Genomic DNA, 21229 nt, shown 5'->3' with positions numbered 1-21229 from the left:
CAGGCAAGCTGGAGCCTATCCCAGCTGACTATGGGCGAGAGGCGGGGTACACCCTGGACAAGTCGCCAGATCATCACAGGACTGACACATACAGACCAACAACCATTCACACTCACATTCACAGCTACGGTCAATTTAGAGTCACCAGTTAACCTAACCTGCATGTCTTTGGACTGTGGGGGAAACCGGAGCACCCGGAGGAAACCCACGCGGACACGGGGAGAACATGCAAACTCCACACAGAAAGGCCCTCACCGGCCACGGGGCTCGAACCCGGACCTTCTTGCTGTGAGGTGACAGCGCTAACCACTACACCACCGTGCCACCCATCATTGTGATCTATGTTTTTATTTCTCATCTCATCTCATTATCTCTAGCCGCTTTATCCTGTTCTACAGGGTCGCAGGCAAGCTGGAGCCTATCCCAGCTGACTACGGGCGAAAGGCGGGGTACACCCTGGACAAGACTGGAGACCAAAGAAGGAGAGAAAGACCTGTACAGACTAGCTAGGCAGAGAAACAGGGAAGTGAGGGATGTACAGCAGGTAAGAGCGATGAAAGATGGAAATGGAAATGTGCTGACAAACAAAGAGTGTATTAAGAAGGTGGAAAGAGTACTTTGAGGATTTATTAAATGAGGAGAATCCAAGAGAGAAAAGGTCAGCTTCATTGGAGACAGCAAATCAGGAAGCAGAGTTGGTTAGTAAGGGTGAGGTGAGGGTAGCCTTGAAAAGAATGAAGACTGGGAAAGCAGTCGGACCAGATGGTATCCCGATTGAGGCTTGGAGATGTTTGGGTGAGACGGCTGTGGAGTTCCTAATGAGATTGTTTAATAAGATCCTAGAGAATGAGAAAATGCCAAATGAATGGAGAAAGAGTGTGCTAGTCCCAATATACAAGAATAAGGGAAATGTACAGAGCTGCAGTAATTACAGAGGAATAAAATTGATGAGCCACACCATGAAGCTATGGGAAAGGGTATTGGAGGCGAGATTGAGAAGAGAGGTAGCAAGCTGTGAACATCAGTACAGGTTTATGCCAAGGAAGAGCATGTCGGATGCAATTTTTGCTCTAAGAATGTTAATGGAGAAGTACAGAGAAGGCCAGAGAAAGCTACAGTGTGTTTGTAGACCTGGAGAAGGCATACGATAGAGTGCCAAGAGAAGAGTTATGGTATTGTATGAGAAAGAGTGGAGTGAATGAGAAGTATATTAGAGTGGTGCAAGACATGTATGAGAACAGTGAAACAGCAGTGAGGTGTGCAGTTGGAACGACTGAATGGTTCAAGGTGAAGGTGGGACTCCATCAAGGATCTGCTTTGAGTCCTTTTTTGTTTGCCATAGTGATGGATAGCTTGATGGACGAAGTGAGGCAAGAGTCACCATGGAACATGATGTTTGCAGATGACGTGATATGTGGTGAAAGTAGAAAGGAGGTTGAGTTGGGTTTGGAGAGATGGAGGTATGCATTGGAATGAAGAGGAATGAAAGTGAGCAGGAGCAAAACAGAATACATGTGCATCAATGAGAATGGGGATGAGAGTGTAGTGAAGATGCAAGGAGCAGGGGGGCATCGTGGCTTAGGTGGATAAGGCGCCATACCATAAATCCGGGGACCCGGGTTCGATTCCGACCTGAGGTCATTTCCCGATCCCTCCCCATCTCTCTCTCCCACTCATTTCCTGTCTCTACACTGTCCTATCCAATAAAGGTGAAAAAAGCCAAAAAAAATTTTTTTTTTTTATATTGGAGGTGTTGGAAAGTTGGTGAATTCAAGTACCTGGGGTCAACTGTGCAGGAAAATGGGGGCTCTGATAGTGAGGTGAGAAAGAGAGTGCAGGCAGGGTGGAGCAGTTGGAGAAGGATTTCGGGAGTCATTTGTGATAGGAAAGTCCCAGCAAAAGTGAAAGGTAAAATGTATAAGAGAGTAGTGAGACCAGCTGTGATGTATGGATTGGAGACCGTACCCTTAACAAAGAGACAGGAGGCAAAGTTGGAGGTGGCAGAGTTGAGGATGTTACGGTTTGCGATGGGAGTGACAAGGTTGGACAGGATAAGGAACGAGTACATCAGAGGGACAGCACATGTAGACAGCTTGAGAATTAAGCTAAGAGAGATGAGACTGAGATGGTATGGGCACATCCTGAGAAGAGATGCAGAGCATGTGGGGAGGAGAATGTTGAGGATGGAGCTGCCAGGCAAACGAAAATGAGGAAGGTCAAAGAGGAGATACATGGATGTGGTGAGAGAGGACATGAAAGTGTCGTAGAGAAGGATGCGGAAGACAGGGAGCAATGGAGATGAAAGATCCACTGTGGCAACCCCTAAACAGGAGCAGCCAGAAGAAGAAGTTAGCCTAACCTGCATGTCTTTGGACTGTGGGGGAAACCGGAGCACCTGGAGGAAACCCACGCAGACACGGGGAGAACATGCAAACTCCACACAGAAAGGTCCCCGTTGGCCACTGGGCTCGAACCCAGAACCTTCTTGCTGTGAGGCGACAGTGCTAACCACTACACCACTGTGCCGCCCCCATTAAGAACAGGGGGGTAACTTACTGGGTGGCATGGTGATGTAGTGGTTAGCGCTGTCGCCTCACAGCAAGAAGGTTCTGGGTTCGAGCCCAGTGGCCGACAGGGGCCTTTCTGTGTGGAGTTTGCATGTTCTCCCTGTGTCTGTGTGGGTTTCCTCCGGGTGCTCCGGTTTCCCCCACAGTCCAAAGACATGCAGGTTAGGCTAATTGGTGGCTCTAAATTGACTGTAGGTGTGAATGGTTGTTTGCCTCTATGTGTCAGCCTTGTGATGACCTGGTGACTTCTTCAGGGTGTACCCCGCCTCTCGCCCATAGTCAGCTGGGATAGGCTCCAGCTTGCCCGCAACCCTATAGAACAAGATAAGTGGCTACATATAATGGATGGATGGATGTGTGCTGTCAAAATGGCGAACCAATTTAAAATTAAAATTCTTTTGATTCACTTGTGCTTTGTTTTCGTTGTTTTTTTTTTGTGGATGTGTCCAAGTAATATAAAGAACATAACATTACACTGTTGCACAAAGATATGAACTTTATCTTCTCGTGCTGAAAAATATTTCACTTGTTCGCTATGCTCACTCATGAATATATACATTCACCACTCGAAGACAAACTTCACATCTTCGCGTGACCGTTTAATATCCTCCATGTATGTATGTGTAGTCAAAAGTTTTGACACACCTAATTCAGTGGTATTTCTTTATTTTTATTAAAGTCACTTCATGTCTTAAAGTAATGATGAATGTCGTTTCTCTTTACTTAGTTGAGCGGTTCTTGACATAATATGGATTACTACAGTTGTAGAACAGGGCTATTTACTGTATTTTTATTATTTACTATTTACTGTTTGATCTCAAATGCATTAAGAAGGCAATAAATTGCACTAATTAGCTTTTGACGAGGCACAGCTGTTAATTGAAAAGCATTCCAGGTGACTACCCCCACCCCGTGCTGCTTCCAGCAAGATGCCATCCTGGGTGGCTGCCCATGTCACCAATACCTAAATCCACCACTGCTACTCATGCCCATCAAAAACAGAAACAAACATCTATCTGTTATCTTTAACCACTTATCCTGTGCAGGGTCACAGGCAAGCTGGAGCCTATCCCAGCTGACTATGGGCGAGAGGCGGGGTACACCCTGGACAAGTCACGAGATCATCACAGGGCTGACACATAGAGACAAACAACCATTCACACTCACACCTATGGTTAATTTAGAGCCACCAGTTAACCTAACCTCCATGTCTTTGGACTGTGGGGGAAACCGGAGCACCCAGAGGAAACCCACGCAGACACAGGGAGAACATGCAAACTCCACACAGAAAAGGCCCCTATCGGGCACTGGGCTCGAACCCAGGACCTTCTTGCTGTGAGATGACAGTGCTAACCACTACACCACCGTGCCGCCCAGAAACAAACAATGGAATAATAAAACAATTAGGACAAGGTATACAGTCACGTCTAAATGGCATAAAAGATTTAAATAAAACAAAAAATTTTGGGCATGAAATTGTAAGAGCCTAGATTTACATTACTTAAAGTTTTTCTTCAGAAAGCCTAGTTTACTTCTTCTAGATTGAGCAAGCTGTGCACAGAGCTAACAAAAAATGTGTGCTCCAGTGGCTAGTACAAGTGCACAGATATTTATCGGACCACCCAAGACATTAATGAGAACAGGGTTTGAATTGTTTTCCACAAAATAAGCAGGTCTTCCTTTCACTGCATTACTTACAAGTTTGTGACAATTCGCAGAAATCTCCAGTGTTTTCTCCTCTGTGGACATCAGGCTCACGAGTGTGGCTATAACATGGCTGTAATTTATTTAAATGACGTCGATGTGGAACAAAAATGTGCAATTATTACAACATTCAAATGCAAATGGACACCATATTACTCCAAAATCGAATGCATTTCTGAAGATGGCCCAAGGCTAGGGCTGGCCTGCAGTGAGAATGCTAGTCGTGGGGTAGGAATGCAGAGCTCCCAAATTCCACTCAAATAATATAAAAGAGCCAGTTGATGACCACAGTAAGAACGAAAAGAGAGAGATAGTTGTGTGTCTGGTTGGGACTAGGGAGGGGGGCAGGCTGTTATCACTGTGACAATCCAGTCTCTGAAGAGTAGAGAATGGGCCTTGTGTCCAGCCTGGTACCGGGGTACCAAGCGCCATCATGTCCTGCACAAAGGCAGCAATTTTGCCATAGAGAAGAGCGTGAGTGGCTGGAATGAGTGACCTCTGGAACACTGAGGAGGAGGAGGATGGGCCACAACACTACAAATAATGCAGGGAGGGAACTGTAGGAGGGGAGAAGGGAATAGTGCACACACACACTGCGAGTGTGTGAGAGGGGGGTCATGTGTTTGACAGAGGTCTTTCTGGTGCTTACAGAGCTCTGTTTGTTTATCTCAGCCCCCACAGCACCGTTGGGAGATAGGGACATGGACAGAGACAGCACAGTGAAGACAGGGTTATTATACGCGTCTTATGTCACTGCTGGAGGATTCGGGACGTCAGACACATTCTGACATGCGTAGAGCAGAGAGAGAGAGAGAGAGAGAGAGAAGACGCCCAGTAGAGACTAAAAGATGACTGAGCTCTTAGCTCTAACTTCTTAGCTATAGACATTCGTTACAAGAACATCGTTCCGAGGTCCATGCCAGCCTCCAGGCTGCATTTGCAGCCACAAGACATATGGGAATGTTGAGGGACAGTGTGTGGTGGTGCGGCAGGATGCCCATGGCCACTGGGAAGAAAACAAGAAAGGACTGCATTCCTAGCTGGATGAGAACTCTGAGTGTTCTTGGGAGTCATGCCGACTTGAACTGGGCCAGCACTGCCGTCCTCTTTCCTCCCTGAAGACCCAGCCGTGGATTTCTGCTTTGCAGTGAAGACTGCTTTTTGTATCATCTTCACCATCTGTGCTGGCCTCTTCACCATCATTCATTGACGACAAGTGTGTTGCTTTCCTCGTGCACCATTTCAGAAAAAAGTATTAAAAAAAAAACTTGCTGGAAGTTTCATTTATAGCCTCATAGTCTCTTTCTCTTAAGTAAGCATTTTTCGAAGCAAAATAATAAAAGTTAAACGTTACCTTTCTTGTAAGCTGTCTTCCTGGTTGGCTGATGGCTAGCTTAGATTTGTAGAACTGCCTTGGCGTTCAGGCTCTTTCACTATGATGCATTGTTCATTGTTAAACAAGTCACATAACCTCTTTTTCCTGAGGCTGCATGCTTTCAATTTATGATCTCTCTCTCTCTCTTCCTTTCTCCCTATTTTAGTTCAGCTGCTGAAGTCAGCGGATCTTGGACGCCACAGCTTGCTTTACCTAAAGGAAATTGGCCATGATTGGTTTGGCAAGGTGAGCTTTCTAAAACAAACAGCATTTTACAATGAAGGACTTACAATGCAGGGTTTTAGTTCTTCCATGCAGTCTTGGCATAGAGTCGAAAGCTGATGCGAAGCCAGTGGAATGTGTGTAATTATATGTAATATCATTCAAAGCTACTGTGCTGTGGAAGGCAACTTCTAAGGCTTAAACATGGGAACTGCTTGGGCATGGAGAATTCCACAGAATCTACACACTTGTGAATCTCTGCTACTCGGTCCACAGGATGGTTCATGAAAGTCTACCGTATCTCTGATGAGTTTGGGTGTGTTTGGTTTGCAGGTTTTTCTTGGCGAGGTCAATGCTGGACTGAGCACCACACAGGTCGTGGTGAAGGAGTTGAAGGCCAGTGCCAGCATACAGGAGCAGACGCAGTTCCTGGAAGAAGCTCTACCTTATCGGTCTTAGCCCGTTATCATTAATACATCTCTGCCCTCTTTTTTCCTCCCCACTCTCAATATCTTTTCTTCATTCTTCCTCATATCCTAATCATGTTTGATCACCATTTACTTCATCAGATTTTCAAATGTATAGTTCGACTGTTTAATAATATGACTTATACTGATGTGTGTATGTATAAATGATACAGTACTTTGCAGCATCCTGCCCTCCTGCAGTGCCTGGCCCAGTGCACAGATGTCACACCCTATTTGCTGATTATGGAATACTGCCCCCTGGTAATTGTCTTTCACTCTGTCTCTCTCTCACTCACACACACACACACTACATACCTTGTTCCACTAGGATGGTGTATGCAAGTTGGACGGAATAAATACCCAATCTAGTAATTCTACATTCCCTGCCTTATGTACATGTGTATTTTTGAGGGACTTAGTCTCCCTCTGCTGGTCAGTATCAGGTCAGTCTGTTTAAGCGGCTAATCACAGCTCTAGAAGAAGTGAAATATACTGTACATTTTACACCACCTGAAGTATTGTATATTACTGCTGATCAGAACTTTGCGGATGAGTAGTTCTTGGTTGGTTTTAGGGTGATGTTAAAGGATACCTCCGTAGCTGCCGGACAGCAGGTGCAGCCACCCCTGACCCTTTTATCCTCCAACAAATGGCATGTGAAATTGCCTCCGGCCTTCAGTACCTCCACAAACATAATTACATTCACAGGTAAGGAGAACGTGACAGCCTTCTTAGCCGATTCTCTGATCATTTTGTCCCAGTCCAGAGTATGGATTTCAGCCCGTCTTTTGGTCTCTTCTTGTAACAATATCCTGATGCTGCCTGAGTGCCTCTTACCAACTCCAGCATCAGTGATTTTGTTGCTGGAGGTGAACCTGTTGTTCATCGGAAGCTCTGAATGGCATGTAAATCATTCAAAAGAATGGCCAGACATTTTAGTGTATATTAGAGTTTTCATGCGCATTCACTTCATTTACTGACTACAAATGTTTGTTTATCGTTAGTGACCTGGCTCTCAGGAACTGTCTCCTTACTTCAGAGATGTCCGTGAAGATCGGGGATTACGGCCTCTCTCACAGCAGGTACAAGGTGAGTCAAGAATGCATGGACAGGGACTGCTGAGTTGCACTGCTGTTGTGATGACACAGCTACAGTACATCAGCCGTTATTCAGTACGTTCCTTCAGTCCACAGACGTTGCCTTTGTTTCTGTTAGGATGACTACTTTGTGACGGCAGATCAGATTTGGGTGCCACTGCGTTGGATCGCCCCAGAGCTCATTGATGACGTCCATGGCAACTTGTTAGTAGTGGACCAGACAAAGGCCAGCAATGTCTGGTGAGAGGTGCTTTACGATTCAAATACTGAACATAAGCATTTACATACCTTTCATGACACCAGAATATAGATGCGTTTTTCTGACTTAGGTCACTGGGCGTGACAGTCTGGGAGCTGTTTGAGCTGGGGAGCCAGCCATACAGACACTACACAGACAGGCAGGTGTTGACCTATACAGTGAAAGAGCAGCAACTGAAGCTGCCAAAGCCGTTGCTGAAAGTACCCCTGTCTGAACGCTGGTGAGTCATTTCAGCTCCAGAGTCATAATCACCACCATCGGCTAAGACCTTCTGTTCTCCATGTGCTGAACAATCATTGCTCTCCCATCACCACAGGCAAAACATACCTGAGGCAAACCGAGCAGTCATCAATTGTCCCGAAAATAAATACTATCAGCACAGCGAATGTATTTTCTATCAAAGGCTTCCCAAGTGCTCATTTAATTTTCTCCCTTGCAAAGCCAACAAATCAATACTGCTCAGGTCCAGTGTGGTTAGCTATTCATTTTCCTCTTTCACAATCCAATCAATTATACATTCAGCTTTTCCTAGAAGTTTGTGATCATTAATTCTGGTCCCACACAATATCATTCATTTTACATGTAGTCAAGATACTGAAGTTGCAAATATTGACCACCTATATGAAGGAAAAATAGGTAAATCTCTGATAGTTCATTCTCTGTCAGTTCACCACAATATGACTGTTTGGTCTTTACGCACTTTCTATCTAGCCATGGTGCTGGCTTACCATTTGCACCAGTAACCAAAATAAACACAGCATGCTTCTGTACAATTGTCCAAGCATTAATATAATTCAGGTATTGTAGTATTCGTTCTAATTCTAAGGATTGTGCGTTTTACTTTGTGGATGAGCAGGTACGAAGTGATGCAGTTCTGTTGGCTGCAACCAGAGCAGCGGCCTGTCGTGGAGGAGGTCTACCTGCTGTTGAACTATCTATGTGCTAAAGGTACAAATGAGGCAGAGGAGGATTTTGAGAAACGCTGGAACTCCCTCAGACCAAGTCTAGACACAGGCAGTTCCCAGAGAACCCCAGCCCTAGAGGTACCCTCATCTAATTCCTCATTCCCTCTGCTGGAGCACTTCTCCATGGTTGACAGCTTCCAGTCTGAAAACGGTGATGAAATACTAACAGTCACTGAGACCAGTGATGGGCTCAACTTTGAGTACAAGTGGGAACAGGCCAGAGCTGAACAGCCCTACTGCTCCTCGTCTACAAGTGGGCCTCTAGGAAGTAGCAACCCACATTACCAGGACATATACTATCCCCTCAGTAGTTCCTCAGGAAGCTGCAAAGGGGAGAGTCTCACTCTGGGTGTTTCTCCATCCCAATACAAGTCCAATTACCCAGGTGTTGTCCCAGTGTTGAGTGCGCACAGTCCATCTGTTAGCAGTGAATACTATATTCGCATTGAGGAACCTGTAGAGTGCAATATCAGTGTGGAGGAGGCCACTCTTGACTACAGTCCAGAACATGAGGCCAGCAAATGTACCTTCTCCATGGCTGACATGAAAAGTCCTACTGAGCCTCAAACAAACACATACTGGCCAGAAGCAAAAGACTCTAACAGCATTATCAATGATTCAGATGCTAGTCCAACTAGCGTGGAGCCACCTCAGAGACAAGATCCGAACCATATGGATACTGCAGAACAGTTAAGTCAATACTTTTCCCCCAGTGACCAAGATAGATTGCACTCTGAACTGACATCCTCAGGAGAACAGGAAGTTCATTTGAAAAGAGGCCAACCATCTGAGTCTTACCTTAAGTCTGCGGGCTTACACAACACACGTGTCCTAGAAACTCCATGTGGTATATCAGTTGCACTGAGCAGCCCCAGTCTGGGACAATGTGACCCCTATCTTGAAGCCAACCAGAGGACTGCTGAAACAAAGCTGACCAATGAGGCCTATTATGATATGATGGGTAGCCTACCGAAGAATATTCCCAGGCCACACAACATAACTGTTGATGTCGAAGCTGCTGACTGTCTTCTTATGGGTGCTACTGATCCAGAGGATGACATCAATCATTTTACTGAAAGTGAAACAATTAACTGGACCTCAAACCAGTCCACAAATAACAACACTTCAAACTTTGATGACCGACTAACAAGGGGGTTTCTTGACACCTATCTTGATGTACACCACACAACACCTTCCTCCAGTGCCCAGAGCTTACGGCCACAAACAATAACAACCATGCAAAATTCCCCAAGTAATGCCTCCGATGCATTTAAACAGCATTCACACACGGAGGCTAATGGCAACAACTCCACTGCATTTTCATACACAGATTCATACACAGAGTGTGTGTCATATATACAACTCTGCTCTGAGGATCAGAAGATGGTAGAGTCATCAGCCCCAGAAAAACCTCAAATTATACATCCAGCCCAGAGGAACACACCTCATTTGCATATCAGAGAGAATATGACACACTTCCCTATAAGGGATTATTCAAGTAGCAATCCTCTTTCTCTTGTAGCTGAGAAATCAGTGACTAAGGACAGAAGCACAACTCCTGCACAAGACATAAAAGTGCAGTCAGCTGGTCCTACAGTCATGCCTGCAACGATGTCGGAGTACGGTCATGCAGAGGACAGCATCAGCCTGGTAAACATTGATGACTGCAGTGATGGCGATGTTACTGAAATTACCTCTGAGGCGTTTGCAGACTCTCCTACTGATTTTGCAAAAGTTGGAGACATTAACCTAGCACACATGCCCTCACATAGAGAGATTCGAAACCAAGAGCCTCAGGAATTTATAGACCTTGCCTCAAGTAGCAGCCCCTGTGAAGCCTTTAGTCCAGATGTTTACCACACATCCATTCAGCCCAAATCACTGGACAGTGGCTATGACACAGAAAACAATGAGTCACCCGAGTTTGTCATGAAAGACCTGGAGGGAAAACCAATTCTCAGTACAAGTGTGGAATCAGAGTATGAAATGGTCCTTCAGCTGGACCTTGAAGAAAATGATTTGTCCCCAACTAGCAATAGTATTGTTAATCTGACAAGCCTGGGAAATAGGAATCAATACAGAGACTCTGCTTATTTTTCAGACTATGATGCAGAAAATGAAAAAAGTCCCTGTGAACAAGGCAACATTTTCTTTGACAACAAATTTGACGATTTCTTTGGAAAAGAACCTGCAAAAGATAAGAAGGCTGGGAGAGAAGAGGATTGCCGAGTGAGTCAGAAGGAAGATCTGTATCATTTTTCAAGCATGACCAAAAATGTAGATAATGCTTTGCTGAGTATCAAACAGTTGTGTCTTGAGAGGAGGAACATGGAGTTTGATCTAAGTTCATCTCCTGCATCAGGTCCAGTGATTACAGTGTTGGCACCATTTCCTCCAGAGCTGGGGGGGTGTTTGACCAAAGAGTCTGCTCCAGATGATGGCCTTGGAGTGGAATCTGAGCACTCTGGAGAAGATCCAGCCTCTGAATGCTTCTCCAGCACGGCTTCTGAGGGCTCATCCACAACACAGGAAGCCACAACCATGGAGGACCAAGTTAACAGTACTAGCATGGGCTTCTCATCTGCAGACTCCATGGGTTCAACCTCCACTATGTTGGAATTCAAGAACTGTGAGAATGGGGAAGACAATCCAGACTGTCAGATGGATGGGAAAAATGAGGAGGATAAAGGAGTGGAGGAAAAAGCAGAGGTGGTAGAAGAAGCACTTTTGACTGTTAAACGGGATAGTTCTCTGGACAACATTCTGCCTGCCTTACCAGAGAACCTGGGCATACCAGCACCCCTGGGAAATTGTGAGGAAGACGAAGACTCTGATGACAGCGATGAGTCAGACGAAGAGTTGCGTAGCTACAGTGTCCAAGAGCAGAGTGAAGAAAGTGAGGAGGAGTTCACCACTGTTCCAGTGGTGGTGGTGAGTGAGCGAAGTAGCAGCAAGCACCTGCGTAGCCTCCTCAAAATGCCATCCCTCCTCACACAGTCCTTCTGTGATGAGCTAGAACGCAAGAAGAAAGCCGTGTCCTTTTTTGATGATGTCACTGTGTTCCTTTTTGACCAGGTCAGTTGCATTACATCTCGTGGCTGTTGTGGAATTTGTAATGGAGAACATTTTTGTGTTCGTCACAGAAATGTAGCTGAACGAGTTATTACTCATGACTGACAAATAGTACATTTGTGTTCTAGGACAGCCCTACAGGTGAACTGGCAGAATACACCTTTCCTCCAGGGTTGGAACCGAATGGCCAGGCAGGAGAATGTAAGGAACATCCATCACAGAAGGACGTCAATGACTCTGATAATCCCTCAAATAGGAATGCCTTAGAAGATAGTAAGTGTGCATGTAAATCAGATGTACATGTTTCATATATAGCTTTTTTGCACATATACTGTAGCTATTTGGTAAGAAATGAAAAGAACACTGCTATTACTATAAAAATAACAGATCCTCTTACTAAGCAGGTGGGACCTTAGAGTGGGAGAGTGACTTTCCATTGGTGCCCAACGTTTCAACATTAGAACCTGCCTCTGACAGAATCTGCACTCCCCCAAACTCTCCGGTCAAACTTCCTGAAGAGAAGCCAGCACCCCAGTGTTCCCGCTTCAGTGTTTCCCGCTTCTCGATTACATATGTGTCTGACTCGGACGTCGAGTCCGTGGGAGGTCAGTACCAATCAGTAACCTCCAGCAATGTGAGTTACACAAAATAAAGGCATCGTACAATATAAAGTTTATTTTATTTTTAAAAGGGACAGTGTACAAATTAAACATTATCCTTGTGGTAAGGACAGATGTCTGTACCAGGTTATAGCAGTACATGCTAGTTTCCGCCTGTAGTCCCTTGGCAGGTGGATGTAATAAAAAAGATAAATAAAATGTACAGGAAATGTCACCAAATCTGTCACCAGAGCAATTTATAGTGATTTAGACCAGTAGAATAGAAGTGGATAGCCTCATAAAGCATACATAGCAGCATCATTTTTCACAATCACACACGCACGCATGCACGCACACACCACATAAGTTAAGCAAAATGTGCAAAGGAATGTACAAGCCAATGCAAATATGCATTATCCCATCCCACTACCCCCTCTTTACATAGAGTATAAGTTTTACCTCTCCAACCTCGAGAGAGAGAGCGCAAGACATGCTCTCCAAACCACCAAAACTTCACATTTCAGTAGGTTATACCCTTCCACACCTAATGGTCATACACAAGCATAATAAGATAAAATAAGAATAAGAAAATAAAATCCCCCCCCACACACACAGGACTCTCCCATCCCTCACAATCCCCACACACCCACAAACACACTAAAAAGTGCAAGATCTGCATACCCCCCCAATACCCCCACCACACACACATACCATTCAATAAAATACCCTAACTATCCTTTTCTATCCATGTGTACATAATTCTCGTCTCGTCTTCTTCCGCTTATCTGGGACCGGGTCGTGGAGGCAGCAGTCTAAGCATAGAAGCCCAAACTTCCCTTTCCCCAGACACCTCGGCCAGCTCCTCGGGAAGAACACCGAGGCGTTCCCAGGCCAGCCAAGAGACATAGTCCCTCCAGCGTGTCCTGGGTCTTCCCCGGGGCCTCCTCCCGGGGGGACATGCCTGTGGTCATGAGCTTTGGGTAATGACCGAAAGAACAAGATCACGGATACAAGCGGCCGAAATGAGTTTTCTTCGCAGGGTGGCTGGGCGCTCCCTTAGAGATAGGGTGAGAAACACAGTCACTCGGGAGGAGCTCGGAGTAGAGCCGCTGCTCCTCCACATCGAGAGGAATCAGCTGAGGTGGCTCGGGCATCTTTTTCGGATGCCTCCTGGACCTCTCCCTGGGGAGGTGTTCCAGGTGTACATAATTGAGTTGATAATATCCATTTCTTTGTCAAATGTGAAAAAGACTTAAAATTTGTACAGGATATTAATTCTGTTGGGAGGTTATTCCACTGATTTGTGGCTACAGAAGAAAAAGATGATTTACCAAATGTAGTCTTTCGTAGTGGGACACTACATTCCCCCCTCGACACTGATCTAGTGGTACGTGTTGATACCTCTGAGCACAAAGAAATAAATTGTTTCAAAGGTGGTGGTGCATCATTATGTATAATTTTAAAAAGCAGGCAGAGATTTGCATGCCTAATTAGATTTTCAAGGCTCAATATGTTATATTTACGAAGCACAAGACAGTGGTGGTAAGAACGTTTTCTCCTGGCATGGATCTTTATGGCACTTTTGTAAATTGAGCTGAGGGGTCTTAATACCGTTTTGCAGGCTTGTGACCAACTTGTGATGCAGTATAGAAAATGAGACATAATCATTGCATTTAAGTATAAGCTAGATGCATCAGTAGTGAGAGAGTTGCGTATGTATCTGAAATTTGATAGATTGAACTTCAGTGTGTTACTGAGGTTTTTTTTTACATGAGATTTAAAACTAAGAGTCGGGTCAAGAGTGATGCCTAGGTATTTAAACTCAATTACATTCTTTATGGCTTGCCCGTTGATTGTGATTTCAGGATAGTTTCTGATTTTGGTTTTGCTTGTAAAGAACATGGATACCGTTTTATCAGTGTTTAAGACAAGACAGGAACTATGTAGCCATTCTACAACCCTTTTCATTTCATTTGAAAGTATAGTTGCAACCTCAGATGCATTATTACTGTGCACATACAATACAGTGTCATCTGCATACATTACAATATTAACTCGGTCACATACAAGTGGGAGGTCGTTAATGTAAATACTAAACAGCAATGGGCCCAAAATAGACCCCTGTGGCACCCACATTTCACATGCCTTGGATGAGGAAAGTGCACTATTAACCCGCACACACTGGTAACGATCACTAAGATAAGATTTAATCCATTTTTGTGTGTCAACAGACAGATCGTAATTTATTAGTTTATTTATTAGTTTCTCGTGGTTGAGTGTATCAAAAGCCTTGCGAAGATCAAGGAAGACTGCTCCCACCACCCCTCCTTGATCAAGATAATTTTTTATTTTCTCAATGAAATAGCAACAGGCAGTTTCTGTGGAGTGCTTTTTCCTGAAGCCAAATTGCATTGGATGTAAAAGGCTATTATAATCAAGATGGTCTGTTAGTTGTTCAACAACTACCCTTTCAAATATTTTTGAAAGGGCTGGGAGAATTTGGTCGATAGTTGCATACTTCTTGTGCATTACCTGCTTTAAACACAGGTATCACTATGGCATTTTTAAATACACTAGGGAAGATGCATTCATCAATAGATTGGTTTACCAATTTAGTCAAAGGGGTAATTATGCATTCTTTATGTTTTTTTTTTATCAAGGCAGTGTCCATTCCATAGATATCTTTTGCTTTACTATTTGTAAGCGTAGATAAAATCTTTGCAACCTTTGACTCATTTGTGGATGCCAAGGTTAATGAAGTTAATGAGGATGTAGTGCTAATGGGTATTTGTGAGGTGCTTATTTTTCCAAATATCTGACCTAGCTATTGCACAGAGTTAAATAATCGTTAAAATGAGTTGCAACAGCCAAGCTCATCTCATCTCATTATCTCTAGCCGCTTTATCCTTCTACAGGGTCGCAGGCAAGCTGGAGCCTATCCCAGCTGACTACGGGCGAAAGGCGGGGTACACCCTGGACAAGTCGCCAGGTCATCACAGGGCTGACACATAGACACAGACAACCATTCACACTCACACCTACGGTCAATTTAGAGTCACCAGTTAACCTAACCTGCATGTCTTTGGACTGTGGGGGAAACCGGAGCACCCGGAGGAAACCCACGCGGACACGGGGAGAACATGCAAACTCCACACAGAAAGGCCCTTGCCGGCCCCGGGGCTCGAACCCAGGACCTTCTTGCTGTGAGGCGACAGCGCTAACCACTACACCACCGTGCCGCCCAACAGCCAAGCTATCATCTACAATACTACTGTTTATTTTGAGTTCTAATTTACCACACTTGCGATTTTCCTTTCCAAGAAGTTTGTCAATGTGTTTCCATAGTTTTTTGCTATTTCCTTTTGCATCTCTTATGATGTCAAGGAAAAAAATTTGCTTTTGCCTTTCTGAGCTGTATTACAACTTTATTTCTTAAACTTTTAAAAATTAAATTATCGGTAACCAACCTTGATTTTAAAAACGTTTTTAAGGCAGCATCTCTTTTCTTCATTAGGTCCCAGAGGTCATTGTTAAACCAGGGGAGATTTTGTTTTAATTTTGGTTTCTGTGTCAGTGTTTTAGTAATATATCTTTATAGGCTGTTACCAAGTCATTGCATGAATGTTCACATGGTTTACTTCCAATAATTTCCTTCCATTGTACCTGCTTTAGGTCATGCTCAACTAATTTTAGATTTTTATTTGGAATGGAGAATATAGTGTTGTGACTTGTAGAGTTGAGATTCCTGTACCTTGACTTAGTTAACTTCCTGGCAGTCAGTGTGAGATTGTGATCTGACAGACCAGTGACTAAGTTATAAATTTTAATAATCCTATCTGGTTTATGTGGTGTACATGTCTGCTACACAGCCTTCCCACAAAATGTCTCTTGTTCTGTGCTGTACATCACGCTCTGTACTGTTGTCATCTCCACACAGGTAGCTGTTCAGATGGAGACCGGGCATGAGAACACATCCAGAGTTCCTTTTGGCCTGATTCAACTCTAGATCCTCTCTGATGCTTATTTAATGTTCTGGACGAGGGTTCTCTGAATCCCGAAGACAGTGCCTCATGCTGTAATTGAATTCTATTAGCCAACTCTTTCTTTGTGTTCTGAGCCAGAGGTTGGCAGTGACATTGTCTGTTAAGGACAGCATTTAACAATGCAGAAAAATCTCGAAGGAAAATTTTATGTATGCATATTTAAAGATAAGATTATTTGCAACATTCAGTATCAACACTCATATTGCAACAAATCACTTTATTACAAACTGTAGCAACCAGAAGGGTATTGGTGACATTACTAGCCTCCACACTGGCCTATTTACAGTGCACTCATCGGTCAGATCTTCCAGATGATGGTTTTAACTGCAAAGTAAGTGGAGAGGGAAAAAGAAAAGAGGAAAAAAAAAGCTAAGGTCTTGGTAAACCTCAAATAACAAATCAAATTCAACTTTTATCAGTTACAAGGGATCTCGAATTGTGCACCAGTGTTGGAGACTGTAAACCATTTTCCCTGGAGGCGATCGCTTTTGACCACTTTAAACTAAATTTATGGCTCAGGTAAACTGTATTGAAAGATGTAAAAATTGGTACGGCATCAAAGTTTAAGCCACATTATGAAGATACTTATGTTTAATATAATATGCTTCCTCACTTTCCCCCCATTTTCCCTTCTGTGCTGCTATACCAACCCTGAGGATGTGGAAAAATATTACGTAAATGCACTTTCTTTGTTGAAACCTAGAGGTTCATGTGCAAATTTGTTTCCATCAACAAGGTCAGGATGCTTGGCTTGTCTGTTTATGGAGATACAGTTAAGCTGTATCCCATTCTTGTCACTAATGTTCACTTTTATATGCAAGTGAACGTTCATCTCCATGTCTATTGAGGTAGGGATTTAGCATTTCATCATAATATCAGTTTACATATGCTGGGTTTGTCACATTAGTCTTTAGTATCAGTGAGCTGTAACTACACAGTGACGAGATCTTTGTTCTTACAATAGACTCCAGTATTTGCCAGAAATATGGCTGTATTATAGCCTTAACTAGAGAGAGAGAACAGACATCAGAACAGATCAGGTCACTTTACTTAATACTGCATAACTGATTAAGATGCAAATGTTAAAGGACAACTCCACAGATTTGCCAGATAACCTCAAATTTCAGTTTGATGACCTGCGGACTGAAATATTAAATTACAAGCTAGGATGTCTTTTAGGATTGCTTTTATGCAATTTTGCTGAAATTAGGTTTTCAGCTTTTTTCATACAAGCTTAGGGAAAAAAAAAAAGAGAGATGTCCAGCTTTCTATATAGGTTCTACTTGGACCTTGTAGAAATGTTTAAGGGTTCCTCAGAGGGACAAACCAAAGAGGGTGCAAGATGGAACCTTTTTTTTTTTCTTCTAAGAGTGTACGTTAAATGGTGAAGACTGATTATTGGGAAGTGATACTCCACACCTAACATTTTTTAAAAATACAGCTTAAAAATAATAAAAAAAATTTTTAGTTCACACCAAGTATTATCATGAATTAGTGCAACAAATAGGTTGCCTACTACCTATAGGTTAATTGCAAAAAAAAAAAAAGGGGAAAAAAAAGTCCTTTAAAATAAAGAGGCTCATCACAGCCACTGGCAGCTCTCTGAACAGCTCCTATAAATGGTACCTCGTAATGCTGGTGGAAGACGCTCGATATGTCTGGTTAGAGAAAACTTAACAGAGCATATCAGAATAACAAAGAGAAATGTAAATCAAAATGCCTGTCAAATAAATGTCTGTGGACTTCCTGTCTTTCTCATACATTGTCCATCTTCAGGTACAGTACGTCTGCGCTTGTAATCCAACATTAAGTTCTTGTAAGTTCAGCATTTTTCACTTAAAATGCTGTAATGAAGTAACAGTGCCAGTCAAAAGTTGGGACACCCGTACTCCTTCATAGGTTTTTCTGTATTTTGACTCTTTTCTACACTAGAACAATACTGAAGACATCAAAACTATGAAATAACATCTGGAACATACATGGAATTATGTGGTAAACAAAACATGTTAAAACAAACAACGTTTCATATTTTAGATTAGTGGAAGTAGCCAGCGTTTACCTTGATGATGCTTTGCACACCATTGGCGTTATCTTAACCAGCTTCATGAGGTAGTCACCTGGAATGCTTTTCAATCGACAGCTGTGCACCTTGTCAAAAGTTAATTAATGCAATTTCTTGCCTTCTTAATGCGTTTGAGATCAAACAGTGAATAGAGCAGCGGCTACAATTATTGACACCTTAACGATCTTTTGGCCGTTGCAAAAGTAGAAAAGACTTTCAATATGTAAATTGTGCATGAATAATTACTGAAACTTCCACTGGAAAAAAAATTAGTTGATTCCTGATTACTTAGCGTATCAGATCACGTGAGACCGTTCCACAATTATCGACATCCAGATGATTATTTATTTAAAAAAAAAATAATAATAATAATAATAATAATAACAACTGGCATGTGGTTGTAAGTTAACAAAACATACTTTTTATTTAAAATTTATTTTACATAGACTTATATTTAGTACAAAATATCTTTTTTTATATAAATGTATCGATGTCGGTGTTTACGTAAATGAGGAAGTGATTCTAATGTTTGTAAACGAACTGAATGTTTAACCTGTCACAAAATCTTTTTGTTCCACTTTCTACCCACTTTAAGTATTTTCATAGATCACATTTTGTTAATCGTTCATTGTTCATTCTCATCTCATTATCTCTAGCCGCTTTATCCTTCTACAGGGTCGCAGGCAAGCTGGAGCCTATCCCAGCTGACTACGGGCGAGAGGCGGGGTACACCCTGGACAAGTCGCCAGGTCATCACAGGGCTGACACTATAGACACAGACAACCATTCACACTCACATTCACACCTACGGTCAATTTAGAGTCACCAGTTAACCTAACCTGCATGTCTTTGGACTGTGGGGGAAACCGGAGCACCCGGAGGAAACCCACACGGACACGGGGAGAACATGCAAACTCCACACAGAAAGGCCCTCACCAGCCCCGGGGCTCGAACCCAGGACCTTCTTGCTGTGAGGCGACAGCGCTAACCACTACACCACCGTGCCACCCCATCGTTCATTGTTGTTTGTATTAATTTCTAGTTTTGTCGTTTACCAATATATGCCAACAGGCAATTGACATTGTAACCGCATGAAAATCCAGGTCAAAGGTCGCATGTCATTCCTCGAACCAAAATATAAAATGTCTACTGATATTGTAATATGTGGTAGATATTTACAACAAACTGCAAAAAAGCAAAAAAAAAATTCAGAATGGAATAGAAAATCTGAATATGTCAAGCATGTAATTTTTTTTTATATGCTAAGAATTTAATTCTGGTCTAATTCTATTTATTGCAACAGGATTCCAAATACTCTATAAGCATTACATTCTGTTATGAATCAGAAAAAATATATATAAATCACAGCACTCCCCCCAAGTACTTCATCTACTTCAGCAATGTTACACAAACATCGATCCATAACAGTTGTAAATGTCCCTTAATTCCACGGGGTGTCGATAATGGTGGACACCGGTGAAAGTGATCACCATTATCAAAACATCACATGACTTCTCAAATGTGCGTTTAATTACAAAATGGCGACTGTCAAATGAAAGAGTAAGAAACAAAGCAGGTTTCGACAAGATCATGAAATATCAGTGAATTTGATCAGTAAAAACATGTCCATGATCTTTCCACCGTGCTTACCTGCGATGATAATGTCCGGGTTTTCCTCAAATTGCTGATCGCGGTAAAAAAAATTCCATCTCAGGTAACGAGCTGTGTCATCAGATGACGAGATGAAAGGGGGGGGTGTGTCTTCCAGTTGATTAATTAACCAGTAACTGTTGTAACTGAAACTCACCTTTGGAAAATTGTTTTTTTTATTGGTAAATCTGAAAAGGTGTCGATAATTATGGACTGTCGATAATTGTAGCCGCCGCTCTAGCAAATAATAAGAATACAGTAAATAGCCCTATTCCACAACTGTAGCAATCCATATCATGTCAAAGAACCGCTCGGCTAAGTAAAGAGAAACGACATCCGTCATTACTTTAAGACATGAAGTGACTTTTAATTCATAAAAATGAAGAAAAACCATTGAATTAGGAGGCATGTCCAAACTTTTGACTGGTACTGTATGTTACTTGGTCTTACTACAGCTGCACAGTCATGCTCAACCCAGCACCACTGTGCCAATATTCTCCAACAGGCATGAGTATACACTGGTCCTCTTTAACAGGTGTTTTGTAATTGTACAATCCTGCAGCACTGTTGTATTTCTGGAACACATATCAGTACTTTATAAAGGAAAGATAGATGACTGTTTCGAGTTGCCAAAGTGATACCTGATTTTCAGGAGCTCAGTGAATCATCCTGTTACAGTACGGTGTGTGGTGTGTTTGTTCTTGCACTTGTAGTAGCACCATGGCTGTTTCATTTCAACCCACTCCATGCTGACTGTAGTATTCAAAAAAAAAAAAAGATAAATTAAACAAACCCATAGTTTATCCGTACGAGTCACGTGTTTAATTGTAACCTTTTTTTTTTGCACACACAAGGGTAAGATTTGATGTTTCCTTATCATCTAAACCTAGCCGGTGTGGGCTTGCTTATATATGCTATACTTGCAAGCGATGTTTACAATCTGATTGAGGTGTGCACGTCGTGTGCCAACATTGCCAAATATGGGCTAAAGATACTCTGTGGTTCCTCCCAGTTTAGTGAGTGACAATCCAAGCTAAAAGTTATAAGAAAGTTCGGTGGAAAGAGAACATTTTGCCAGGAAAAAAACCCAGCACGTCGATGGGCAAAATAGTTTTTTTTTTCTCAAATGGGTGTCAACAGAGCAACA

General features: G+C 42.8%; 1 protein-coding gene across 5 annotated transcripts in view; it reads left to right on the top strand.

Moving 5' to 3' along the window:
* aatka (apoptosis-associated tyrosine kinase a) overlaps positions 1–20885 on the top strand; it is a 79378-nt gene extending 58493 nt beyond the window's left edge. For 3 of the 5 annotated variants that reach the window (XM_060901717.1, XM_060901719.1, XM_060901720.1), the window contains exons 4-14: positions 5813–5892; positions 6202–6320; positions 6509–6596; positions 6910–7043; positions 7340–7424; positions 7551–7672; positions 7762–7911; positions 8548–11731; positions 11857–12001; positions 12130–12333; positions 16265–20885. In XM_060901717.1, the coding sequence (XP_060757700.1) occupies positions 5813–5892; positions 6202–6320; positions 6509–6596; positions 6910–7043; positions 7340–7424; positions 7551–7672; positions 7762–7911; positions 8548–11731; positions 11857–12001; positions 12130–12333; positions 16265–16293 (4340 nt within the window). In that variant the 3' untranslated portion in view covers positions 16294–20885. Of the gene's footprint in view, positions 1–5812; positions 5893–6201; positions 6321–6508; positions 6597–6909; positions 7044–7339; positions 7425–7550; positions 7673–7761; positions 7912–8547; positions 11732–11856; positions 12002–12115; positions 12334–16264 lie in introns of those variants that run through there. The other 2 variants (XM_060901718.1, XM_060901721.1) reach the window with 2 other exon arrangements.
* Positions 20886–21229: the final 344 nt, after the last annotated feature.

This window comes from Neoarius graeffei, chromosome 20 (assembly GCF_027579695.1).
Source record: "Neoarius graeffei isolate fNeoGra1 chromosome 20, fNeoGra1.pri, whole genome shotgun sequence".
NCBI lineage: Eukaryota > Metazoa > Chordata > Actinopteri > Siluriformes > Ariidae > Neoarius > Neoarius graeffei.
This window is presented reverse-complemented; position numbering and strand designations above follow the sequence as displayed.